Here is a 27,763-nt window from a genome sequence, read left to right on the forward strand (position 1 = left end):
TGTTGCTTTCAGCCAGCATTTCTTTTTTTTTTTTTTTTTTTTTGGCTGCGTTGGGTCTTCATTGCTGCGTGTGGGCTTTTCTCTAGTTGTGGCAAGCGGGGGCTACTCTTCATTGCGATGCGCGAGCTTCTCACTGCAGTGGCTTCTCTTGTTGCGGAGCACGGGCTCTAGAGCGCAGGCTCAGTAGTTGTGACGCACGGGCTTAGTTCCTCCGCGGCATGTGGGATCTTCCCGGACCAGGGCTCACACCCATGTCCCATGTATTGGCAGGCGGATTCTTAACCACTGCACCACCAGGGAAGTCCCTCAGCCAGCATTTCTTTCCGCCGTCATCTGTGCCCTGTTGATTCTTACTGTGGTAAAGTAGCTTTTGCTGTGCCACTCAGCATCATCGCCAGAGCATGTGCTCACTTGCCTCTGGAGTGTGGGGGAGAGATTGCTCAGGGGAGGAAGGGCTGTGGGTTTCTAGCAGTGGCCACAAGAGAAGCTCCCAGCCCTCTGAGGCTGTCAGTGAGAGCCTACACTAGCAGAGCTCACAGGTCACAAAAGTGAGGAGGACATGAGTCAGGTAGGGTTTCGGAGCATGTTTTCCTGGTTTTGGAGCCTTTGTGACTGTGAGGTACTGTACTTGGGCCCTGTGGTGGTCATGTGAGAATCACGGCCACCTGCCTACTTCAGGCTTGTGTGGTAGAGCCTGGGGAGGGGATCAACTCTTCCCGGGTGGAAGCTCTTCTAACTGGAGTTGGATCTGACATTGTGTGGGCAGCCCATTGTAGACACCACCGTGAGGCCGGTAGGGAAGGATGGGAGACCAGTTTCTGGAGGCAGGCCGTGGCTGCAGGAGAGGGGCAGGAGGGCCTGGGGGCTGACCCAGGGGGTGGCAGGATGAGGCTGGGGGTGTGCTGTGCTATGGGAGTGGGAGGATTGTTATGCCACCTGGAGAGAAGGATATTGCCAGACCGTGTTTGGCATGAGAGGACAAAAACAGGTTTGCATTTCCTGCCTTCTGTGACATTTGAGGGTGGGGAAGCCCTGATGAAGACTTGATTCTTAGCAACCAAAAACGTCACCTGCTCCAGCTCATGATCGATTTTTTTCGCTTTACCATAAGATTGAAGCTTTGGCTACTAGGTAAAGAGTCGAAGGAAGAACTCTAAGATAAAGTCTCCTATTGGTATGAAATCCTTTGCACATGGATCACCTCATTGTTCTTTCCCTTTTCCTCTCTTACTCCCTTCCGTCATTAATATTTGAGTGCACGCTGTGTGCCAGACATTATGCTGGGCTGAGGGATACAGCAAAAAACAGAATGATTGGGTTCCTTTCTTTTGCGGTATTTGTAGTCTTTGGGTGTATGCAGACGTTAAACAAATAATTGCACAAGTAATTATATAAGTATAACCACATGAAGTGCAGTGAAGAGAAATAGAGAGTATGAAAAATGTATATCTAATGTTGTAAAAGAGGTAAGAGAAGCTTCCTTGAGAGATCTGAGTAGGAGTTCATCACACCAAGGCAGAGGAAAGGGATAGGAATGGTAGGGAAAGTGTTGCTGAAAGAAACCTTGTATGTGTAGGTCCTGGTGGGAAGAAGGTTGAAGTAAAATAAAGCCTGTATATTAATGAAGGCAGGTCAAGCTGTAAGTGTCAGAAAACTCAAAACAATATTGGCTTGAATAAGAGAAAAGTTACGTGTGTTTCATATTAAAAAAAAGAAAACAAAAAACAGTTCAGAGCTAATTCAACAGCTCCATGTTCATCATGACCCAGGCAACTTCTGTCTTATTGCTTTACCTGACTGAGCATGTTGCTTCCATCTTATGGCCTAAAATGGCTGCTTTAGCTCTGTTCATCACATCTGTATTCCAACCAGCAGGAAGGAGGAAAGGGCAGAAGAACACAACTCCTTCCTTGCTTAAGAAACTTCTTAGAAATTGCATGTATCACCTCTGGTTACATATTATTAGCCAGAATTTCATTACATGGCCATACCTAGCTGCAAGCATTAGCTAGAACTTCCAGTACAATGTTGAAAAGGAGTTAAGAGAGGGGATGTCCTTGTCTTGTTGATCTTAGTGATCTTGATCTTAGTGAGAAAGCTTTTAGTTTCTCACCATTAAGTACATTAGCTGTGAGACGTTTTGTACACGTTCTTTAGAATAGAAGTTCCCATCTGTTTCTAATTTGCTGAGTTTTTAAAATCATGAATGACTGTTAGATTTTGTAAAACGCTTTTTCTGCTTCTATTGATACGATCATGTGATTTTTCTTCTTTAGCCAGTTAGCGAGATAGATTATATTAATTGATTTTCAAATGTTGCATACCTAGGATAAACCCCAGTTGATTGTGGCGTATAATTCCTTGTATACATTGTTGGATTCGATTTGCTAATATTTTGTTGAGAATTTTTGCACCTATGTTCGCAAGAGATATTGGTCTGTAGTTTTCTTGCAATGTCTAGCTCTGGTATTAGGGTAATGAGTTAGAATGAGTTAGGAAGTATTGTTCCGCTGTTATCTTCTGAAAGAGATTGTAGAGAATTGGTATAATTTCTTCCTGAAATGTTCAGTGGAATTCACCAGTGAGCCCATCTGGGCCTAACATTTTTTTTTTTTTTTTTGGAGTATAGTTGCTTTACAGTGTTGTGTTAGTTTCTGCTGTACAGCAAAGCGAATCGTTTATTCATATACATATACGTATATCCACTCTTCTTTAGATTATTTTCCCATATACATCATTACAGAATATTGAGTAGAGTTCTCTGTGCTTTATAGTAGGTCCTTATTAGTTATCTATTTTATATATCGTAGTATGTATATGTCAATCCCAATTTCCCAATTTATCCCCCCCTTCTCCCTGGTAACCATAATTTTGTTTTCTACATCTGTGACTTTATTTCTGTTTTGTAAATAAGTTCATTTGTGCCTTTTTTTGTTTTTTAGATTCCATATATAAGTAATATGATATTTGTCTTTCTCTGTCTGACTTACTTCACTCAGTATGACAATCTCTAGGTCCATCCATGTTGCTGCAAATGGCATTATTTTGTTCTGGGCCCAACATTTTTTAATCAAAACTTTCACTTTACAGAGATACTAGCCCTGGAGGCAGGTCTGAGTCTGAGGCCTTGAGCGACTGGGGCAAGCTTAGAAGGGTTACTTACGTTCATTGAACTCACTTTCCTGTTCTTTACAATGAGGATAATACGACCTCCTTATGGTGGTATTGAAAGGATGTATAGCATGTAGCACTGCCCAGCCTCTAGTGAGCACTTAATGGGAGCTATTTATTTACTTACTTACTTATTACTTACTTGCTTACTTTCTTTACTTACTTACTAGACCAGACTGACATTGTGTGTTGAACTGTTGAAGGCACCATGTCTTATATACCCTTGGAGGATGGGGTAGATAGTTCCTGTTTTTTTCCTTTTCCTTTCCTTCCTTTCCTTCCCTTCCCCTCTCTCCCTTCCTCCCTTCTTTCCATTTTCTTTCTTTCTTTCTTTTTTTCTTTCTTTCTCTCTTTCTTTCTTTCTTTCCTTTCTTTCTTTCTTTCCTCCTTTCTTTCTTTCTCTCTCTCTCTCTCTCTCCCCCCCCCTTCCTTCCTCCCTCCCTCCCTCGGTTCCTTCCTTCTTTCCTTCCTTTCTGGGGCTTTTTGGCTTCAGGGTGTATTAATCATATGTTGAACTTTTTTCTTTTTTAAACTTGGAGGACAAAAAATTCATCAAGGCACCTCAACAGCCAGCACTACTCTAGTGTGTCTGATGGTCAGGGACACTCTATACCGAGCATATTTAAACATTGACCCCAGTGGGTCTCTGTAAAGTGCAGCTCTTCCATCACTTGATCAGAGTGAGCCTTGTACATTGCTTTCTCTTTTTTTTTCGACCTTAGACTGACTTGTATGACACATGGCTGGAGCTGCAGCCCATAAAGTGGGGGTCTGCCCCATCTTAGACTCTGGTAGGACAGAGAACAGACACTCTTAAGGCAAAGAGTGCCCATTTTCAGTGCTGGGGGCATCCCCTCTCTGATTCCCTCCACCTTTGGGTAAGACCTTATCCTCTGGTTTGTTGCCAGTGAGTTTTGCTCTCTCCCAGTGTGGAGATGAGCAGTGTGGTGACTTAAGACCCTAATGGGTGATGGTGGTATGTAAGGAGGAGGGCAAGTCAAGCAGATTGCAAGCCTTTTGTAGACGTGTTTTAGGTGGAACTATAGTCCAGTCAGAGCTTTGTACATACGTACAAAAATGGAACTGAAAAGTATTTTTATTTGTGCTTAATTTGTGATAATGGGAAATTCATGGCAGGAGGCTGTAAACCAATTCAGAAGGGTTTCCCAGTGTTGGTAGCAATAGCCACAGCAAGTCGCCAGGGTCAATTCCCTCTGCAGGTCCAGAGCCCAGCGCCCAGTGCAGGAGTAGGAGACTTCTTCTGGAGCTCTGGGCTGTGAGATATCTCACTGTGACTGGTGCGGGAAGGAGGAGTGGGTGGGGGCACCTGCTCATCCTGTTTGCTGTGCTTGGGGAATTCAGGGAATCCTGCGTCCAGTACCTCCTGACTTTGCTGCCGTAACATCTTCCTTTACCACTTCTGTTTCTCAGAAAGCAGCCGGGCGCAGGAGAGCAATACGGAGGGTGGCAGTGATTATTTGAGAAGGTACATACTTCATTTCAGATAACAGTTGATAACTGTTATCAACCTAGATAATTTCCGTGAGTTCTGAAATAGACTTGCACACCAGGTGGGGTATCTGCGTATAGCACAGCAAGTGGGGATACAGGATTGTCTGGTTTGAACTGTATTTGCGTTTTAGACTGGGGCTAATCCCGGAGAGTATTTTTATTATGTAGAAGTCAGGAAGAACTACTTGGAGTGCATTCAGGTCTTTTATCGGGTTCCATTTGGAAGGTCGGGGTTTAGGATGCTGTATGTTCCAAGTCCCAGTCTCCTCAGCTAATTGAGGACAACACCAAGCTTACAGAGGTATGTGAGGTTTAAGTATCGCTGAGTCCCTTTGATTTCTGGATGTCCTTCCCTATCAGTTCAGCTAATGTATGTCACACCACTGTAGCAATCTGTTTCCCGTTATTAGCTGCATATAGCCAAATCCAAGTCCCCAGAATGGGGCCCTAATCACTGATCAGAGAGGGGGCAGTGTTTTCTTTAAGCTCAATGATTCATTTAATAAATATGTTTTGGGCATTTCCTACACGTGAGGCACTGTGATGGGTGCTGAGGATACAAAGAGAGTAACCCACAGCTGTCAGGGAGGTCCCACTGGACTGGCAAAGACGGACATATACACTGGTGGTTACAGTGTAGAAAATGAAACAGCCGAGACAGGCAGAGGAATTATGGGAGCACAGAGGAAGTGCACCTTCCTCAGCTTGGGATGTTTGTTTTGGGGGTGGAAGTAGAGCGGACGAGGAATTTGGGAAAAGGAAACAAGCTTGAATAAAGACATAGAGTGAGAAACATCATGGTATGTTTCAAGACATTTAAGCCACGTGGGGTTCCTGGAGGCGGAGGGCTTAGGCTGGAGAGCTAGGAAGGGGCTAGATCAAGAAAGGCCTTCGTGTTCCAGGTGAAGGAGCACAGACCAGCAGTTCTCAAGGGACGGGACGTAACTGCAGGGCTGGGCGGGGCAGGTCTTTGCATCTGGAATAACCATTCAGTTGAGGACCACCCTGGGTTAGGTGAACCTCGTGTGTATGGAAGGAAGCTCGGAGAGCTTGAGACCAGAGGCTCCTTTCAGGAAGATCTGTAGTTGTCTAGGGACGGAGACAGTGAGTGCTGCAGGAAGTAGAGACGGGGAGGAAAGGATGGATTTCAGATTTAAGTTCTGATTGCTTAGAGGAAGGGAGAATGAGGAAGCAGGAGCCAGGCATGCCCAGGGTTCTACTTTTTCTATCTGAGGCTCTGCTCGTATCCTACCTCTCTTGGGAGGATCTTTCTGACCTCTCTCAAACTTTGCTGTACAGCTCTGGCCCCAGTTGCCTCTGCTCATTGCATCTGGCTTTTGTATGTTCTTAAGATTGTTTTGCTTTCCCTAAGAAGGGGAAGCACTTAGAAAGGTAGAATCTGCATCTTATACCTTTTTGGGTGCAATTTTAGGTGTCTAATATTTATGCATAATATCATTGGGGCTTTCCACAACTTATTCTATTTATCTCTGGTTTTCTTCTAAGAGGGGAAGGAAGAATTGAACACATGTCAAATGGGAACTTTCCTCCATCCAGAGGAATACATTCGTGGCTTGTGTGTCTAAAAGGGAATTTAATCAAATACACATCAAAAGTACCCAAAAGGAGTTTAAGAGATTGGGATTTTACAAGAATAGACTAGCTTTTTTGCCATTTAGTTCTGGAAACAACTTACCTGGAAAGGCGCCTCTGGTGGGTTGGCAGTGACTTGTATATTCAGAACAATTAATTTAATCATGGCACAATTAATTGCGGATTCTGAGGGGTTCATGTTCGTGATTCCCTCTGCAGGTCCAGAGCCCAGCGCCCAGTGTGAACTGTCGCCTGTCAATGCCTCCCATCCAGTCCAGGCCTTGATGGAGAGCTTCACCGTCTTGTCGGGATGTGCCAGCAGGGGGACGGTGGGGCGGCCCCAGGAGGTGCACGTCCTGAACCTCCGCACTGCCGACCAGGGGCCCGGCCAGCCACAGAGAGAGGTAGGCGCAGGTGCCAGCTTTCTACCCACTGCCCCCAGGAATTTGTAAAGACATTTTCCCGGATGAAGAGTCCTTTTCTTCCTTTCTGGGTTTAACGAGGATGCTCATGTACGAACGTAAGTGGGGAGGAGGACACAAAGTACACTCAAGAGACAGAGAAGGATTTCATTTAATCCAGAAGGATTGCTCTCTGGACTGGGCAACTCTAAGACTTCGCTCTAGAGAGATTTTTCAGCTTTTCAACTTTCCTGGTCCCCCTCTCTGCCTCATAGTGGAAAGAATGTTCTTAAGAATTTCATTTTTAAAACATGGTTGTGAAAAAACAAAATAAGGTGCCATTTCTCTGTTATTGTAAAATGTCTTCCTCATCTTCTCCTGTGCCCTGTCTTTCATCTTTCTTTGTTTTGTCTTGTGGACCTGTTGCTCCTGCGGGATGAGTCAGAGGAAACAGAAACACTCTGGAATAAGGATGGCAGTGCCTTGTATGTGCATGAAAGCACTGGGGGTGGGTAGCTCCTTATGTTATCCAGGCAGCTTCTTGAAGACTGTGGTGGTCTTGGTGGTGGTGATGATGACCCAAGCTCATAGTGACTCAGTATTTCCTCTATCCTCAGCCCTGTTTGAAGCACTCGTACACTTATTCCATGAAGTCCTATTACTACCCTCAATTTACAGGTGACAGGCACAATGGTAACTCACTTGCCCAAGGTCATTACCGTAAGAGAGAAATGGCCTCCTCTTTCTTGTGGCTCAGAAATGACCTGGGTTGTGGATAATGGTCCCCCTGCTTCTTTTAAGATAACACACAGTTGTCATTCTTTCTGTTTCTAAGCTTCTGTGTCAGAAATGTTATCACTCAGTTATTAGCTCTTCAGGAAGAGAGAAACCACAATAAACCATGATCACAGTGAAGTGTAGAAAAACTAATATAGAGCAGAATTTATCTTTGAGCTTTCTTCTGGTCAGGAATGTTAATTTCCGGAACTGTTTGTTTATGTGCCTCAACCACTCTTCTTTTTGGGGGTGGGGGGGGTGGGTAGGAATAGGAGAGGTGAGGTGTGCAGAAGGAAAAGCAAACTGATTTTAATCTTGTGAAAGTGTGCAGAGTTGGCTCATTTCAAAGACAAATCATCTAACCTTTCCAGCTACGTTGGAAATTATCGTTAATACTCTTGGTTGCTTGCCATTGTTGCTGCAACACATATTTCAGGTTGGATTTCTTTATCCCAGTAATGCGTCTTTAATTCTTAACTCATGGGGGAGAATTTGGGTGGGAGGGAAAGGAAGGGAGGAGGAAGTGCAGTTCCTATGAAGCCTTGCTGACTCCAGCAATTCTTTAGTGGCAATAATTACTCATATTATATATGCTCTCTCAGAAGAACCAAGAAAGAAAAGCAAGTCCGAGTGATTACAGAAGCGGCAGAAATTCTGCGTGCTAAATTGTGCGGTACTGTTGTTGATTCTGAAAATAGATTCACATAAGACGACTGAAGCAAAAGAAGAATACCTCAAGGAATGACAGCAGAGCTCTCCCACACTTATATTGACTATGTTAGATCAAAATAGACATGGCTCTACTGAAGATACGGAAAATTAGCTGGCGTCAAGGGACGTCGTACGTTCAGTGAAGAAGTAGAGAAAGTGGGCCTACGGGGGATAGTCTCTAAAACTTGTTTAAAAACCTGAACAATTAAGTATCTCTCATGTTCTTCACATGTGACTCTGGAAATACAGGACTGCAGCCATGCCAACAGCTTTTTAAAATCATTCGAACTATGTGACCCAGCAGTTCCACACCTAAGTGTGTATGCAAGAGAAAGGAAAACATACGTCCACATAAAAACTTGTCCACGATTGTTCACAGCAGCATTATTCATAATAGCTAAAAAGTGGGAACAACCTGAATGCCCATCAGCTGATGAATGGATAAATGAAATGTGGTACATATATCCATACAATGGAATGTTATTCAGCAATAAAAAGGAGTGAAATACTGATACATGCTGCAACGTGGATGAACCTTGAAGACGTTACGCTGAGTGAAAGAAGTCAGGCACAGAATCCACGTGCTGTCCGGAGTAGACAAATTTATAGAGATAGAAAGTAAACTGGTGGTTGTTTAGGGCTGAAGAGCAAAAGAGAGACGTGGGGGCTGACTTTATGAGTACAGAGTTTCTTTTGGGGGGACAGAAATGTTCTAAAATTAAATTGTAATGATGGTTCCACAATTGAATATGAATCTAGTAAATACCATTGATAAATGTCAATACATGTGACTAACCAAAACCCATTGAGTTGTACTTTTAATGGGTGAATTTTATGGCATGTGGATTTTATCTCAGTAAAGCTGTTAAAAAATGAATTCAACCTGTCGGTATATTAATTACCCATAAAATTTACCTTAACTATAGCCACTTTTCTTTTTTTTAAACTAGGATTGCTTCCTCTTCCAACCTAAACCCATTCAACTCTTTCTGATATTCTCAATGGATAACTTGATTTTTATAGATATGCTATTAGATATGGTCTGTGCTAAAAATCACAGCCAGTCCGTTCTGGAGGTAATAGTGGGAGGACCAGAGGCAGCCTTTGTGCATGTCTCTACGAAATATTAAGGGCAAATATTTTTCAAGATGAAATGATAAATGTTGTTGCTTATACATTAGAAAAGAATGCCCTACTGGCTCCAAGCCATAATTACTTTGACTCTTATGACCGAAGTCGTTGTTTTTCATGATGTCCTCCTTAAATGTGAGGGAATTACTAAATCAACCCTATCCCCACTGCCTGCCCCGACCGGCTTGTTTTGGTACAGGATTAGCATTAAGATCTGTTATAAATCATCCCTTCTCTAACATTTTACTGAATTCCTACCTCCCGGGCGCCTGAAGCTTCCTCAGCTGAGGAGAGGCTGCTGCCTTTCCTGTGTGGCGGAGGTGACAGAGCCTACACCGGGAAGTAATAACCTCAGCAGGTTGACAAGATTTGGGGAAACAGTTATACTTAATTAGACAAACAATTTTATAGGCCAGCAGAGAATTTGTATCAGAAACATACTTGATACAATAATGCATACAAAGCCCCCTGTGGCAAAGCATGGCTTTGCCATTGGCTTCCCTGCTGGGTTCTCATCAGGACAGCACAGACCTGTAGTTGTATTTTTCATCTGAGACCACACCTCTCATTTGTAATCATTGGTTTTGGAAACAACAGTCCTGGAAGTGAACCGGAAACTGGAAAAAGACTCTGGCGACAGAGGAGGGCAGAAGAGGGTAAACAGCCCTGAGAGACCAACTTTGTCTTTTAGAATAAGTGGGGAGATGTCATCGGCTTCACCCTATGAAAACCAGCTGCCTGTGCCCTTTAACTTCAAGGTAAAATGTCCCGCCCCTCCCTCACTTCCTGCCCCTACTCTGTTCTGACTACTGCTCCATCCCCTGCCCATACCCCTGAGTTCAGTCCCCCTGGGTGTTTCCTGATTCCTGAGAAGGGCTGTAGCACCACCAGAGGCTTGTTTACAGTAACATACGTTCATTAGTTGCTGGAATGGCAACAATTTTGTTTCCGATCCTCTAATTTTTATTGTGACATGCTTTTTCCGGGCGATGCTTCTTTTCTATTTCCCATCTATCTAACTGCTCGCTTATTATGAAAAGCCCTTAGTTAGCAGTACGTATGTGTATAACAGATATGGACGTTTAAATTTATGTATTTGTTTTGACATTGAAGAAGCGACTGTTAATGGGCGTGCCAAGCCAGCGACTGGCTGTAGGCGTGGAGTGAGGATATGGGAGGATCCATGGTCATGGGAAAGGGGCCAGGTTTAATAACTTTATCCTCACCCTTCAGAAAGCTCAGAACCCTTCATTCTTGTATGTATTTACTTATTCTCTGCTTCATTCCAAAGAGGGATTTGGGATGGGCTTACAACAATAGACATACCAAGAGTGTAAGCAGAAAAGCAAAATGAGGACAAAAGAGAAGTGCCGTTTGCTAGCCATATGCGTTCTGTGGTGGGTACGACTGGGTTTGAAATTTGGCAGGCTTCTTGGCAGGCAGGGCCGCGTGGGATATGCGGTTAATCACACGTGTGTCTCCAAGTTACTTTCCCTTGGTGCCTTCTCTGAGGACTGTGGCGTACAATTGTTCCTTCCCTGGTTCTGTTTGAGGGCGGGAGAGACCACAGTTGGGAGAAAGAGAAGGAAGAAAACACAGCCTAATGCTAACGGTTCTGCTTGCCTCTTAACAGCTCCCGTAGGCCCCAAATAACAGTAACAGTGACCACAGTGGTGGTGAAGTACCAGCTGTGGGCTAGTGCCGTCGCCGCCCATCCTCACTGTCGGCTGGAAAGGGAGGGAGGCCTAGGGAGGTTTCACGGCAGACCCTGGGGCATGCAGCCCACCTCTGAGCCCGTGTGTGACTCTACAGTCCAAGGTTTTCCCACACGTCAGTCCACTTCCCTTTCACCTTTAGCTCTGACCTTGCTCCCAGCTATGAAACCGGCCACCCTGTCTCACTTGGCTCAACCTGTTCCACGAGGCAGCAGATCTCTCACCGAAGGTTTGGGTTTCCTGCATAGGCTCGTGATAGCTCTTTCTGATGCTCAGAGTTCCTTTTCATTCCCTTCCTTGTGGCTTTGGGGCAGTAGTGAGGGTGTTTTTTTGTGTGGCATTGTCTCTTTGTTCCTTTCTGACTTAGAAGATTATCACGTCAAGTGTCAGTAATTATAAAATGCAGGACTAAGCTCAGGAGCCCTTGCACTCTATGTGGCCGTTAATCCTACACTAAATGTCACCTCCCATCTGTTTTTCACAGTTGATCATTTTCCTCCCCCCACCGCCACCCCAAATAAAGCTTTCAGCTGCCTCCACAAAAAGTAACTCACCTGTCTTCTGCTAGTAATCCATGACTTGTAACCAAACTTGCTTGAACTGTGTGACAAGGGAGAACAAACACATTAAGGGATGCTTCCTGCTATGCGTGAAACGCAGGACCTTCAGTGTGTGGACTTTGCCATCTGATTTGACATCTTTTTTTTTTTTGCGGTACGCGGGCCTCTCACTGTTGCGGCCTCTCCCGTTGCGGAGCACAGGCTCCGGACGCGCAGGCTCAGTGGCCATGGCCCACGGGCCCAGCCACTCTGCGGCATGTGGGTTCTTCCCGGACTGGGGCACGAACCCGTGTCCCCTGCATCGGCAGGCGGACTCTCAACCACTGCACCACCAGGGAAGCCCCTGACATCTTTTTTGCTTACTTTGAGGAATCTTGCAGTTCAGGGATTAAACATTTTGGAGAGCCCTACTACCTACCTACTTACCTATCTATCTGTCGTCTTTCCCGTTTCCACAATATTAGTAAGTTGACAACTTCTCTCTTTTTGTTCCCTTTCCCCTCAGTTATTAAAAATATAATGGAACAGTGCAGGGGTAGGGGGAATGGGTGTGTGTCTTACCTTTACCCATCACAACTAAAAGGACTGATAAAAAATTTCAAGCCTTGTTTTTTGGAGAGTATACACGTGAGAGCAGGAATACCAAATGAACACTAGCACACTAGTTACCTTCCTTCTCTTATCCGGGACATTTTCCCCTCTGCTGTTATTCATGAATGACTTTCCAGTGCTAGTCCTGTGTATATGCTGGGGAAAAAACCTCAAACAAACTCAAGGCTATTTATATTTCAGAGATCTTGTGTGCAGTGTGTGCTAGTAAGCAAGCGTCACAGTAAACTCCTCACACACAGACACTATATACTGATGAAATTCAGTTACTAAACAAACACCTTCCATGTGTAAACACTGCCTGGTGTTTGTTTAAATGGAAGTTGTTTTGGAAATCACCCCAGGCTGACAGGTAAGGTTATCTTTGAACTGGCCGTTTTGTCACAGACCTACAGCAGATTTATGAGAAAGTTACACCGACAACGAGGGTCACGTTTCTCTAAAGGCATTCATCTCTCTTTCTCTGTCTTTCCCTTTTTCTTTCTCTCTCTCCTCCTCCCTCTCCCTCTCCCTTTCTTCTCTCCTCTCTCCCTTCCTCTTTCCCTCTCTCCCCTCCTCCTCCCTTCCCCCATTCGTTTGACTGTTGTTCTGGAAATTATTTCATTAACTTGAAAGGCCACTGAACCTGGCTCTTACATAGGATTGGAGGCCCTAAATGAATAGGACAGTCACATGATTTAAAACGAGTTGCCACTTCACTTGAAGATACTCCGTGCAGGTTAAATGATGGCAACCTGCTGCGCAGTATGAAGGTGCCAGGCTCGGACTGGACAGAGGAGCAGTCAGGCCGTGGGGTGGGGCTAGCCAGGCCGCTAGACCTCCGGCTGCTGTTTCCACGGAAGGCAATGCAGGCCGGGTAGAACTGGCCACGCCAGTCATTGATGGTTTCTAACACGTTGGGGCAAGATGTTCAATCTGAAGCTACAGCTAACTTTCAAATGAGAACTCTCCAAAAACCCAGTCTTGGAATCTTAGAAAAAAGTGAAAGCAGAAATCAGAGCGGTAATAGTAAACATCGAGATATAGCAAACAAATTAGGACACAAGAGGAAGTGAAGAAGTTATAACGTTCCTACCAGTACGCTGGTTAGCCATGTGGCTTCAACTTTGCCATGTATCACAGTAACATTGCCCTGGGAAAGCATGCCCCCTGCCCCACAGAAGGACTGAGCCTGGCTGGACTCTGCCATTTTAGCATGAGGTAATGCCAGTTATGTTCTCTGCTGGCTGGGAGCTGACACACTGAAAGAGCCTCTCTCGTTATTGCCTCTTCCCCAGTCTGGAGGAGAGGCTGCCTTGACTCCTTCTAAAATTTGTCCAGCAGCAGCATTTTCCAACCAGTGTGGTGTTTGTCTTTATGGAGGTTAGGGTTACAACCCTGACCCATACTGTTGTTGCCATGGTAACTTCTCTTGACTTTTAAAAGACTGTATAATTTCCCAAAACTGTCATTAGAAAATGTTTCTAACATTTTCTAGGAGCACCCTCCACATTTGAAAATGTGACTTTTCGGAGAGTATTTTAAGAAAGCAACAGACCAAAGTAAGGAGCGGGTGTGCAAATCTGAGACCTTGATGTGCCGATTGGGCAAAGGCCCAGTTTGTGTTGCAGAGGACCCAGATATCCAGCTTGTATTTTCTTGTTTCCATTGCTGATTTGCTACCTTGACATTTTATTTGAGAATGTCAATTTACTTGCTAATACCTCTGATTTAAATGCCCAAATTCTGCAGAAGAATTTATTACTTTCAAGAGTCCCACTCCTCACTGTGTTTTCCAAATATTTCTGTGAAAATTAGACACATGTTTAATTATTTTACTTTTCCTTTCTCCCACAGTGAAGGGGCCATGTGTGAACTTGGCCCTGCTGATCGCCTCTCTGTACTATCTTGTTTCTCTTTTCCTCGCCTATCCCACACCTTGAAGGAGTGAGTCTGTGTGTCCTGCCTTTCCCTTCTTTCCTCTCTGCAACCTGACTTCTGCTCTCCTGAACTAGTCTCTGGAGATGCCCTTTTGACCCAACTCATAGGATGCTGGGACTGGAGAGGTGCCCTCAAGACAACCTAGTCCTAACCACCTTGTAGAGCCAGGGGGTGAAGCGATGACTTATTCACCGTCAAACAAGAATCGGTGCCAGTGCTGGACTGGACCCCGGGGACCCTGACTCCTATCTGAGTTCTTTCTACCACCTAGTTTTTCTGTTTCTTTCCCAACTGGTCTTTCTTCCTTCTCAGGGGTCTTGACTGAAGTGCAGTCCTTGGCCCTTGTTTTCCCCTGTCTACTCTCCCTGAGGTGGCTTGTTTGTTCTCAGGATTTGGGTTGTCACCTCCATGCCAGCAACTCCCAAAACTCTCTCCAGGGTCTCCAAATCTCCTTGCCTCTCATGTCTTACCTCAAGCTCCCAGGTGCCTGAGCTGTGCTGTGGAGGAGTGGCTATCAGTGTGCTTCTACCTGGTGTCAGATAGAGGGCTGACTTCAGCCCTGTCACTTCCCAAGCGTGTGACTCTGGGGGAGTTACTTAATTCTCTGAGCCCCAGTTGCCTCATCTGTAAAATGGAGATGATAGTAGTTTTTTAGGGGGTTCACTGAGGATTGAGAGATGTCTCTGTGGCCTCCTTAGGGCTGGCATGTGTGCCTGGCATACAATAAACAATCAAACACTAGCTCTTTTCTTATGTCTAAAATTGACTCTAAGGACCTTTCTTACCCCCATGCTGGTTTACCAGTCCAGCTTCCCTGTCCCATCAGTGGCACTGCTACCATCTGTCTGGGCACTTTTGAACCATTCACTCAAACCTTATATTTGGTCAGTCACCAAGTTTTATTGACAGTCCTCTGGAATTTCCCGAATTTCTACGCTCCTCTCCACTTACCTGCAGCTCCTTAACCAGTATCCTGGGACTGGTGCCTCCAGCGTTAGGCACTGGCTCTTTTGGTTCAGCTTGTGGACCACTTCATAAAACTGATTTTCTCTAAATAATACTCCTGTAATTGATTCATTTGTCCATTCCTTTACAGACTTATTCGATGAATTATTCATTGAGAACCTACTGTATGCTAGGTAGACACTCTGCTGGACTCCTACTCATCTTTATATCTTCAGCACTTATTGGGGGTGGAGGGAGAATAAGTTTAATACAGTGTGACAAATAATATGACCATTATTTGTTATAAAATTAACAGAAGTTTGCAGGAGCCCAACAGAGGGAGTGGTAACTCTATCTGCAGGGGAGGGAAGGATCCAGAAGAGAGCATTTGATGAGGGGCTTGACAGTCAAGTAGAAGTTACTGGGCAGAAGGGAAGGGAGGCTTCAACATGCACAGAGGGAAGAGCAAAACCATGTGGGGAGGAAAGTTCTTCCTTGTACATGGTGTGGCTGATGTACAGATCAGGGAGTGGCAAACTATGGCCTTTGGGCCAAATCCTGCCTGTTGCCCGTTTTTGTATGTATGTAATTTACATACCATAAAGTTCACCTGTTTAAAGCATACAAGTCAATGGTTTTCAGTGTATTTTATAGACTTGTGCAACTACCACCACAATCTAACTTTAGAACATTTTCAGCACTCCCAAACTTGGTACCCATTAGCAGTCATTCCCCATTCCCGATGCTCCCACCCCTGCCCTAGGCAACCATTACTCTACTTTCTTTATAGATCTGAAATTCTGGAGATTTTTTATAAATGGAACCACACAATATGGGTGACTTTTATGACTGGGTATCTCACTTAACGTAATGCATTTGAGATTCATCCATGCTGTAGCGTGTATTGGTTATGTCATTCCTTTTTATTCCTGAACGGTATTCTGTTGTATGGCTGTACCACATCTTGCTTATCCATTCATCAGTCTGATGCTTGTTTTTGTAAATAAAGGGTTTTTTTGGGGGGGGTGTAAATAAAGTTTTATTGGCACATAGCCATGCCCATTTGTTTATGTATTGTCTGTGGCCCCTTCCTCATGACAGTAGAAGACTTGAGTAGGGTAACAAGACTAACAAAGCCCAAAATATTTAGTCTGGCTACTTGCAGATAAAGCTTGCCAACCCCTGGAATAGAGGATGGGGCAGTGATGGGAACAGTGATGGGGGCGAGCTGGGGCCTGGGAGTGGAAGATGAGGCTGGAAAGGCTGAACAGGTAAGGATTTGGACTTAATCCTGTGGATCAGTGTTTCCCCAAGTGTGTGTGGGACGTGAACCCCCTGCATCTGAATGCCTTGGAAATGCTTAAGTGCAGATTCCTGAGCCTCACCCCTGACCTTTCAGCTGAATCTACTGCCCCACAGCTTTTTCTTAATTCCACCTGAACTTCTTTCTTAACTCTCTCAATCCTGGCCATGTTTGAAGCCCATGCGTTAAGTCTTAACTCTTCAGCACACCCTTTCCTGATTCCTTTTTCTGCCTCCATTTCCCTCTTTTCTAAATGTTGCTCTGAATTCCTCCCCTCGCCCCTTCCAGTCTGAGCTTCCGCAGAGTATGGGATTATATGTTTTCTTGTATTATTCGCTGCTGAATCACCTGTGTTAATCTTGCGCAGTCAGCTGGTGAGTGGACTTCTTAAGGCCAGGAGCCAAGTTGGACTCTTTTGCATTGTAATATTGGGCTTTTGCATAGTGCCGAGGACGTTAAAGTATCACTGTAAGTCTTCTTAAGCTCCTCCCCTTTTCCACACTGTACTTTTATTTGATTTCATTGTATCAGTGGACTTGGTGTTTTGTCCCCAGTCCCCCTTGACTGCTATAGCTGAGCAGGTGTCCTCCACTTTGTATTATGGCTTTGATTTATTTTTTCTAATTAAATCTCATGCTACTGCAATTTACTGTATGTTCTCCAGATCTCTGTGTCAGCCCGTTTCTGAGTTTTTGTTACAGTTTTCTTTATTTTAAATATTTATTTATTTATTTGGCTGTGTTGGGTCTTAGTTGCCCCACACGGGATCTTTAGTTGCACCATGTGAACTCTTAGTTGCAGCATGTGGAAACTAGTTCCCTGCCCAGGGATTGAACCCAGGCCCCTGCATTGGGAGTGTGGAGTCTTAGCCACTGGCCCACCAGGGAAGTCCCACATTTTTCTTTACTCTTATAGATTTTAGTCCTCTGCTAGTACACTAGTTAGTCCTTTCCCTCAGATGGGTAAAAGCTATAAATGGCTTTTGACTCCATGCTACTCCCTTGGGTAGCTCATTTGAGCTGAGCCTGGTTTGAAGTTGGGCCATTGAGAACAATCTGTCCTCATGATGTAGTCGGTGATTCCTGGCCACTTCTTAATGTTGCTGGAATTAATTAAACTGATTCCTCCAATTGAAAGAGGACATTTTACTCTACGCTGTATCATTAAATTCTTAATAACTTGATTTTTTTATTTTGTTTTTTTGCTCAGTGAGCACTTAAAATATCCCTGCCTGTATAGTAATTTGTTCCCTGTTTAATGTGGCTTTTTCCTTTGTTTACTCTGGACTTAAGTCTTTGTAGCTTGTTTTCTAAGTCAGCTCTAAAGTTGCTGGTCATTGGATTTGGCAGCCTTTTCAAGCTTTACCCACCAGAACCCTACAGGAAGTTGTGTGTCGGCCAGAAGAGTCTGTTTATTTAAAGCATGGTGTCCAGCAGAAGCAATCCATTTATGAGGGTCTGGTCTTAAAGATACAGGAATCTGAATCTGTTTGGAAGACCTGCTGCTTTGGCTTCCATTGCAGTTGTGTGGTCTGTGCTTTCCTTTCCAGGTTGCCCAGGCACCTCAGCTAGACGGGTGGTTAATTGAAATAGCCCTTTCCCTGAAGCTCCTTGGCCTTGTCTGAAATACTAAAACATCAACACCCAGGTACTAGATAGCCCTTTTAAACTCATAAGAATGAGGTTAATTTTAAAGAAATCAGTTGTCTTTCGTTAGTTTAGTGCCATTTGCTAGTATTCTGATGGGATTTTGCTCTGCGTGCACTCCTGAGTTAGAATGCTAAAACTCAGGTGAAATGGCTGTACTTTTGACTTCTGGGGACTGTTCTTTGCCCACAATCGTCAGGCATTATCTGGGTTCTAGTCCAGGACACCCTACAATAGTGCTTTATTTATTTATTTTTTTTAAGATTTATTTTATTGAAGTATAGTTGACTTACAATGTTGTGATAATTTCTACTGTACAGTAAAGTGATTCAGTTTATACATATACATACATTTTTTAAAAATTAATTAATTTATTTATTTACTTTTGGCTGCGCTGGGTGAGGGCTTTCTCTAGTTGCGGCGAGCGGGGGCTACTCTTCGTTGCAGTGCGCGGGCTTCTCATTGCGGTGGCTTCTCTTGTTGAGGAACACAGGCGCTAGGCGTGCAGGCTTCAGTAGCTGTGGCACGTGGGCTCAGTAGTTGTGGCTTGTGGGCTCTAGAGCTCAGGCTTAGTAGTTGTGGAGCGCGAGCTTAGTTGCTCCGTGGCATGTGGGATCTTCCCCGGCCAGGGCTCGAACCTGTGTCCCTTGCACTGGCAGGCAGATTCTTAACCACTGCGCCACCAGGGAAGCCCTATACATACATTCTTTTTCATATTCTTTTCCATTATGGTTTATCACTGGATATACAATAGTACTTTATATTTACGGCATTTTCCACCTGAACTACAGAGTCCTTTGACTAGATCTAGAATTTTTACATCCCTTGGTGGAAGAGGCAAATTGCAGGTAAGATTTGGCTTCTTTTGAAGTTAGAGAGACTAGATTAGGTGTTACTGGGTCTAACGATAAGCCAAGGAGAGCAAGCTATAGGATTCAGGATCACTGTAATAGCCTAATACTTGCCTAGAGCCCAAATACCACACTGTGCACATTAAAGTTTAATCTTTATTTGTTGATACAGGTGTACACGCATCTGATTCTTTTTGAATTTGCACAGCGAGTTGGTGATGTGGCTGTAGGTTTCGTGTGCCTAGCACCTATGCACTGATTTAAAGGGAAGCTGCATTCATATCTTAAGAGGTGAGCCCCCCACAAGGCCTCACTCCTAGGGATGTAAGTGCATATGCAGGTGCCTTGGGAGAAAGGAATAAAGAGATATGGCAGCTGCTGAGAGGACTGAGAAGTGAGAGGCAGAGGAAAATGAGGTGTCGCACTTCTCAGCTCTAGTCATGCTCCTGTTGTCTTTTCTGGTCTACGGTTGGATGTTTTGTGAGGTGGAAGTTATATGAGATTCCTACCTCAGAATAGCTCCTAAAGAACCTTGACTTTTCTTGAAGTCTTTGGTAAATTTAAACCTTAATGAAGTTAAAAACAATACTTTACACATTTCTCTCTTACTCCTCCACATTTCTCTCTTACTCCTCTCAGCCTCAAGTAGATAGACATGTAGGCAAGGCTTTCCTTGGGAGAGAGTAGTTTCTGAAGATAAAGGAGAAAGCTGAAGTCTAAGGGAGCCCAGGGTCCATCTGGACACGGACATGCAGGCCTTGGTGTGAGACATATGTCTCCTTTGCTTGCCATGCTGAGTCTCAGATTTGGGGGTCTTCCAAAATCCAAGGCGACTGAAGAGCTTAATTTCCAGTGGAGTCATGCGTGGGCATTTTGCCTCCGTCATCTGCCCCAGAGGACTTTTGGGGGCCAATTACCCTGCCTTCTACTCTGAACACCCCCCAGCTTGTCATCTGGTGCAGCTGACCAGAGGGTGCGTGTTCCCCAGCGTGAACTCTTTCTGCTGAGCCGAGAGGCCTTTAGAGGCTTTGCTGCTGGCCCTTTATTGCTCTTTGTATGTTGTTAGTGCATGTGTTGCTGTTTCTTTTGTTTCCTACCTTCATATGGGTTGAAGATTCCACCCTTTTTTCCCTTATCACCCCTGGTTGTTAAGATAGTGAGAATCTCAGTGAAATGGTAATCTTACCATTGTGCACAAGTATTTCTCTGAAAAGATCTTTTTTGTTCAGTTTTAATGCCGATAATATCTAATTCCCAGTGTTTTAGTTGGAAGCTGTTCAAATTTCCCAATTCATAAAATCTTTCAAAGCCTACTCCAAGTTACTTTTTCTTGATTCAGTTCTCCTCCTTTTTGCATTTAAAAATAAGCCTATTTCCAAGTAGGGAAATGACCTATGTTTATTAGAGACCAGAATGATATGGACCTCTGATTTGCTGTGAGGTTTTTTTTTGATGTTTTTGGAGCAGTGTACAAGGGTAATTTTTAGTCCTCTTTTTGCCATGTGTTCTTATACGCATTTCCTAAACACTTTCCCTGGCTTGGTACTATTACTGTGTATATGTCCTACATGTGTTTCCTATTTTTGATGACTCATACTTACGGTACTCATAGAGATTTATCCTTTATCTTGGCTCTGAGTAATGAGCACACTTGCACATTTCCAGCAGAGATGTGAGTTGGGACTTTTGCATTTAATCCGGTAGGATAGGCCTCTTGAAGGCATAGTGAAGGAAGCATGACATATTCATCTAAGGTTCTACTCACTTCTCCTGCCTGAGGAAACAGTCAACTCAGTTTTTGTGAATTTATTAATTTGTGTTTTCCACGTTTTCTTTTCCCTTTGCCCCTTTTAGCCATTTTACTGCTTATGAGCGAGGCCACCAGAGGGTGACTAGATGGAACAAATGTGCTACTCCTTTTCCCTGTTGGTAACTATGTTAAAGAGTTTGGTGGTGGAAGAAATGGAAATCATTAAACTGAAATGATATCTGTATTACATGTGGCAGCAAACATCCAGGGGGGGCCTTCTTGGGTTCAGATAAACACTTAGACCCAAGAGATTATCACAGGCCACAGGTGGCTTCAGACTGCTAAAGGATATAGGGTAGGGGCTGCAGCTTGGAGCAGGGCATCATGGCCTTCCTCTTTTTTTTTGATGCTTGCGGCTACATACACATGAGTTTATACAGCCATCTGGAGTGCTCCAACTGATGGCTCAAATGCTAGATCTACGTGGTGTGTGTGTGTGTGTGTGTGTGTGTGTGTGTGTGTGTGTGTGTGTGTGTGTGTGTGTGTGTGTGTGTGTGTGTGTGTGTGTGTGTGTGTGTGTGTGTGTGTGTGTGTGTGTGTGTGTGTGTGTTCTGATTTAGAGGACTCATACTTCCCAGGAGCTAATAGGCAACTATGCTTATAGAAATACTTTCCATGATGTCCATGAAAAACATGCTGGTTTACAAGAGTCTCTGCTCTCAGGGAAGCCTCCAAATATCTCTTCTTATCAGATATTTAAAAATTTTCCAATCCCCATACAATTTACCAATCCCAGGGTTAGTTTTTATTATAAGCAAGTGGCCTTTTATTATAGTTGACATATTGTTCTAGATTACCAGGGTTATAGAGATAAGAGAGTTAACAGAAGATCAAATTCTCACATGAAAAAGGGATAAACTTTGCCAACTCTTTGTCCATTGTGGATTTTATTAGTTTTCTTATTATATGTATTCCTGACTCTGGTAGGCTAAATAATGGCTCCCAAAGATATGCTCACATCCTAATCCCCAAAACCTGTGAATGTTACTATATGAATATTCAGTGGAAAAAGTCTTTATAGATGTGATTAATTGAAGGATTTTGAGGTGAGAAGATTCTCCTGGATTATCTCTGAATGCAATCATGTGTCCTTATAAGACAGAGATTTGATGTAGACAGAAGAGGAGAAGGCCACGTGACCATGGAGGCGGAGATTGGAGTGACGGGGCCACAAGCCAAGGAATGCCAACAGCCATGAGAAGCTGGAAGAAGCAAGGAACGGATTCTCTCTTAGAGCCTCTGGAGACTCTGACGTCTCTGCTGACACCTTGATTTTGGCTCAGTAACACTGATTTTGGACGTCTGGCCTTCAAAACTATAGGAGAATAATTTCCTGTTGTCTTAAGCTGCCAGGCTTTTAGTAATGTGTTACAGCAGCCACAGGAAACGAATACGCTCACTCCCCATATCACCTTAGTTTGGGGGATTATCTTGAGTTCCATGCAGCCCTCCTGTCCCCATTTTGTTCACGACTTGTGTTCTCCATCTCTGTAAAGGACTCTCCTACCCCGTTGCCAAGGCCAGAATCCTTGGCATCATCCATGACTTCCTATGTTTTCTCAGATGTCACGCCCAATCCTATCTATTCTACCATAGAAATATATTCTGAATCCGCTCACCTTTGGCCCCCCACTCTCCCACCCTTGCTACACCCCCCCTCACCATCTTTGGTCTGAGCCACCATCACATCTTTACTTGAGGCGCAGTGGACCCCTAACCCAGGTCCCTGAAGAGGGCAGGGTCTGGAGGTAGACTGCCTGTGTTGGAAGCATGGTTCCACTGTTTATGAGCTGAATTTGGGCAAGTTATTTAACTTCTCTATGCCTCATTTTCCCTCTCTGGGGATAAGAATAGTATCTACTTCAGAAGTTGCTCTGACAATTGAATAGTTAAAATGGGACAAGTGCTTAGAACAGTGCTTGGAATAAATGTCAGCTACTATCCTTATTAGCTAGTAAAAATCTATTCTCCACATAGCAGCTTGAATAATCCTTTAAAAACTTAAGTCTAATCACAAAATTCACCAGCTCAAATGTCCTGTGGTGGCTTCCCACTACATTTAGAGTAAAATCCCCAATCCCCAGTGTAACTCTCACCCCCTTCTCCCATCACTCACCGTTTTCACAATACTGCAGTTGTTGGCCCAGATGTCTTTCAAAGGTGCAGAGCATGTTCCTGCCTCTCATCCTTTGCCTGGAGCACTTCCCCCATTTATTCACAGGCCTTGTTCCTTCCCTTCCTCCGGTCCCTGCCCAGCCATTACCTCTACAGAGAGGCCTTCACAGACCACCCCATTTAAAATAACCATATCCCCTTGCTCCCACTGTCTCCAAACCCTGTTTTACTTTTTAAAAATAACTCATATCACCGCCTGCTATTTATATTTAGATGTGTTTATTGTCTGTCCCTTGCATTAGAATATCCATGAGATGTTTTACTTTGTGCACTATCTCCAGTAATTAGAACATACCCAGCACATAGTAAGCATTCAATAAATATATGTGAAATAAATACTTGAATGAACAGTGAATATTGTTGATTGTAGCGGTTTAGCTTTATTCAATGGACTGAGTTAGAAATTTTTTATTTGGAAATTCCTTATATTAATTATATTTTCTGGAATGTTTGGTTATTGATATTGGTATGTATGGTTCAGTCATAATGTTTTTTGTGTTTTGGGGGGTCACTGCTCGGCTTGGGGATCTTACTTCCCCAACCAGGGATTGAACCCGGGCCACTGCAGTGAAAGCACTGAGTCCTAACCACTGGACCACGGGGGAACTCCCTAAAGTAATGTTTCTTAATCCAGGTTTCAAGGAGTAGAAAATAGATCACTGGATTGTGCATCTTAATAAATGATTGGTTCTTCATTTATCAAGATTCTATTTAAACCTGAGCAAATCTGTAGACCCATGTGAGTCAGTTTCTTCATTTGTCGATATGAAGAGGTTGGGAAGATTGAGATCTAATATTTCTTTCAGTGTTATTGTTGTTTTGAGTCTACGTTGTGACTTTAAGGCATATTTTTTTTAATACATTAGTCCAGGCCTCCAAATAAAAAACAGCATAACTTGCATTTAGTGAAAAATACCCATTGAAAAGTAGAATTGAAAGTGTTTCTGGAATTGTTAAACTAGAAAATATCCTCAAAGAAACCCTCAGCATACAGTGGGTTAGGAACCACCTAAAAACGAATGATATGTTTTCTTATGTGTTTTTAAAAAAACCTGTATTAGGTAGGATTTCCAGATCCGGGGGCCAATCTGGCCTCCAAATACTTGGGAAAATGCTCTTCAGTTTCACTGCTTAGATATTACTGCCTTGTACAGTAGAAATTTCATGATTTCCCAAACAGCTCACTGTTTCATCAAGACAGAGTACACGCAAAGAATCTTTCTCCCTCTCTCTTTCATTTATTGAAATACAGAAGATTAGAGGAACGAATCATTTCAGTTTGCTCCAGTGAAGGCCCCTCCCCACGTAATTAGAACCAGGCAGCTGCACAGCCATGGGCCGCCGACTCCGAGCACTGTCCCCCAGTGCGAAGCATGGTGGGAGGGAGGAAGGCCGCAACCCGCAGAGCTCGGGCTCCGCAGTGCGGACCCCGGCAAAGAACACCACCTGTGAACAGAGAGGACAGAGACATAGAAACATATTATTGCCCTAAACATACATGACAGAAACGGAACCAAGTAGATTTAATCAACTGCAGCTGGGTGGAGATAAACACAAGTGCTAAGGAATCAGGCGTGTTGGAAGGGGCTGGGACTGGGGAGGCGCATTGGAGTAATTGGAGCCGGGTGTGCTACTTGGAGGTGAGAATTTGGAGAGGTTTGAAATAGGGATGTGGTTTGGCTGAGGGCTAGAGGCAACGTTTTCCAAGACTAGGGGAGGAGGCTGGTAAATAAAACAGACGAATTGAGGAGTAGGAACCAAGTTAGGACAGCAAGTACCTTGGCAGCTGTGAAAGCTTGTGTCTGATGGCCTTGCCCGTTGGTGTTTTCGGTGGGAGAATGGGTGCCCAGCTGTACTGAGGCAGGTCTTCAAAGCCAGATGAATTGGTTCGATCTTTAACGCTGGAAGGGGCAATTTAGGTAGACCTCTAAAGATAAAACTTCCCAGCCACAGATTGAGAGAAACCTCTAGCTTTACCTCATCCAGTGACTTCAGCTGCCTTGGAAGGAGTTCATGGCTTTAGCACTTCCTGTGTTCCTGTTTCTCTGGAAGGCATACTCCAGGATGGAAAGGCAGGCGATTGAGTTTCTGTTCAGAAATTTGGGGTCTCCTTAGAGCAGATGTGGTGTTGGGGTCAAGCGTGGAATGAATGTGGTATTCTCAGGACTGCTTCTTGTTAGATTCTGAACACAATTCCCCCAAATTGCAATGAAATTTGGAGAGCAAGACTTGAGCCTGCCCGGCTTAGCCTTACCTGAACAGGAATCACTGGTGAAGATGATCGATCGCATTTGTGCTGCTTGTGAGCTGTCATTCAGACCGGGTCTTTGATGAGACCTGAATCCCAAAGGTTGAAGGGAAAGCTGGGGGATGGCAAAAGAGCCGCTAGTTATTTACTGGGAATCTAAGGGTCGTGTGTGCGGCTGTAATCAGTTTGTCATCCAGCTTCAAAATCCAGGGACCTGTAGGCAGGAGGTAACGGTACCACGTTGATCGGAGCCACAAACATTGGTAAACTGCTTCCTCAGAGGATTAAGAAAACTGGCATTCTGGTCAATCTCATCAACACCCTTGCAAGGGAGTCGTTTGCACTAGTTTACAGAGATAGAAATTGAGGCTGAGAGAAGTTAAATATTCTTCCCAAGGTCATGAACTAGGAAGGAATCGGTAGAGCCCAAGCTTGGATGTGCAGCATACATCTCCTATAGATGGGTCGATGTGCAGTGAGTGGCTGTGGGCAAGGTGGGCTCTCCCGAGGTTTAGACATTTGTTTGATCATTAAATCAGTGTTTATTAAGCACCTGTTACTAGGCAGTCCTGACACCCCTTGAGAATTTGCCAAAGGTAGCAAAGATAGAGTGGGTAGCAAGTTCTCCCCCGTCCCTGCTCCCGTTTAGATGATCTCAGCCTCCTTGCTCTTCTTAACTGTGGGCTTAAGTATTGCTGCCAGTGTTGTTTGTTAACTTTAATCATATTGGAGGTCTTTGAGCTGCAGTAAAATAGCCATCTGGTAAGAATTACATGTGACTAGCTGGGTTGTTATCTATAGGTTAAGCGCTTAGAAAGAGGGGCAGGTTGGGGTGTCCTGTTACTCCCGATAGCTCTGCTCTATACAAACAACTCTCTTTACCGGATTATCTGTGCCAGAATATTACCAAATAGCTTGGAAACAGGTTGGTGTTTTACCCTTTAGGGGAAAAAAAAAAAGACCATGGAGTTGAATTTGGAAAGGAATCTTGGAAAATATTTCAGTAAAACAATATATCATTCACATGCCCAAAAATTCAGCACTGCGGGGCTCCTGTTGGCAGAATAAGGTGAGCTTTGAGATATATTACGGCTTGATCTTGAATCCTCTCATATCTGGAGTAGGCTGAAAGTTGGTTATTTTTGTTTTCTTGGCAATGACCTTTTGTAAGAAATGCCTGTGAGATATGGTTTAGGTAGATGCCAACAGGGTTTCTGGTAACTTTCTGTATCTACATCCACCTTCTTTTCCCTTCATTTTATAAAAACATAAATGGAAGGATTTCCCAGCACCATGTCGTGGAGTCACCCCATATGTTGGTTCATCTTTCCTTTGTCTTTCATACATTCATTCATTTATTCATTCTAAAAATGCGTGAGCGTTTACCATGTATGGGCATTGTTCTAGGACTGGAGATAACAGTGGGAAGGCAGGCAGAGTTTCAGCGTTTGTAATGCTTACATTGATTTGAACGTGAGGTACCCAGGTATTTAAGTGACACGAAGGTGTGGTCGTTCAGGTGGTTAGGAAAGGCTTCCTTGAGGAGGTACACTTGAACAGAGACATTGATGAAGAGGAGTGAACCATGCACAGATCCAAGGGAAGTATAGGGCAAATAAAAGATCTGCTTATGTCAAGGCCCAAAGCTTGGAAGTGACTTGTTGGAGGTGAATGAGAAGGCCGGTGTGGCTGGAATCTAGTGAGCAAGGAGGAAAGCATGGGAGATTGGATTAGTTAGTCAAGGGTCAGATCATATGGTACTTTGCAGAGGGAGAAGTTGTTTCTTGGTGTTCCTTATGTTTCTGTGTTCTTATCCAGTGGTTAAAAAGGCTGGCCCTGAACTCTAAAGGTTCAGGGAGACCTTCTTCTCCAGTATCAGAGAATTAGTTCTGTAAGGAGAGACATGGAAAGTTCCACTAGCAGGATAAGTAGAAGCTGGAACACTGGAAAGGATATTTGGGTTCTAGTCCCAATAATGCCATAACCAGCTGTGGAATTTGGGCATGTCATTACGTCTCTGGGCTTCAATTTCCTTTACAATAAATATTTGGAGTAGACTATATCTAAAATCTCCTGTATCACCGAAAGTCAATGATTTTATTATACACAAATTTCATTTTGTGTTTTATCCTCTTCTTTCAGATTTTTTATCAGTGCTGCTTACAGTAACCAAGTCTTATTGGTTCAGAAAGTGGCAGGAAGAAGCAAAGAGTTGGGGGGAAATGAGAGAACTTCATAACTTCACACCTTGGATTCAGAGCTGGCCACAGTCATTGAATGAGTCAATTATAGTGACTAAGGCTTGATCTCAGCCTAATGATTTATGGTTAACCAAGAGCAACCGTTGTCCTCATTAAGAGAGATTATCCCATCAAAATAGTGTTTTTAGAACCTGACAATGTAATAATGTTTGTGTTGACGCCTTTATTTTTAAATCATATTTTGATTTATTGGAAAGATAGAAAGTAGAAAAATCTGCCAGTCTTCCTGAAATTCAGAATAAATCATGCAGCTCTCTTATTCAAAAGTATATCTAAAAGAAATTAGCAAAGCCAAATAAATTAACTTGTTTTATAATCTTGTCAACGCTACCTATTTTAAAAGACCCTGTAAATCTTGATCTACCTTTAGGATTAGCCTTGAGAATTTTATGATTTATTTTGCTTCTGCCAAGCATAGAAGACT

General features: G+C 43.8%; 1 protein-coding gene across 11 annotated transcripts in view; it reads left to right on the forward strand.

Annotated features, from left to right (window-relative positions):
- TGFBR3 (transforming growth factor beta receptor 3) overlaps positions 1–27,763 on the forward strand; it is a 206,494-nt gene that overhangs the window by 83,695 nt on the left and 95,036 nt on the right. For 10 of the 11 annotated variants that reach the window (XM_060139580.1, XM_060139579.1, XM_060139577.1 and 7 more), the window contains one exon: positions 6,496–6,680. In XM_060139580.1, the coding sequence (XP_059995563.1) occupies positions 6,496–6,680 (185 nt within the window). Of the gene's footprint in view, positions 1–511; positions 620–6,495; positions 6,681–27,763 lie in introns of those variants that run through there. The other variant, XM_060139588.1, reaches the window with a different exon arrangement.

This window comes from Lagenorhynchus albirostris, chromosome 2 (genome assembly GCF_949774975.1).
Source record: "Lagenorhynchus albirostris chromosome 2, mLagAlb1.1, whole genome shotgun sequence".
NCBI lineage: Eukaryota > Metazoa > Chordata > Mammalia > Artiodactyla > Delphinidae > Lagenorhynchus > Lagenorhynchus albirostris.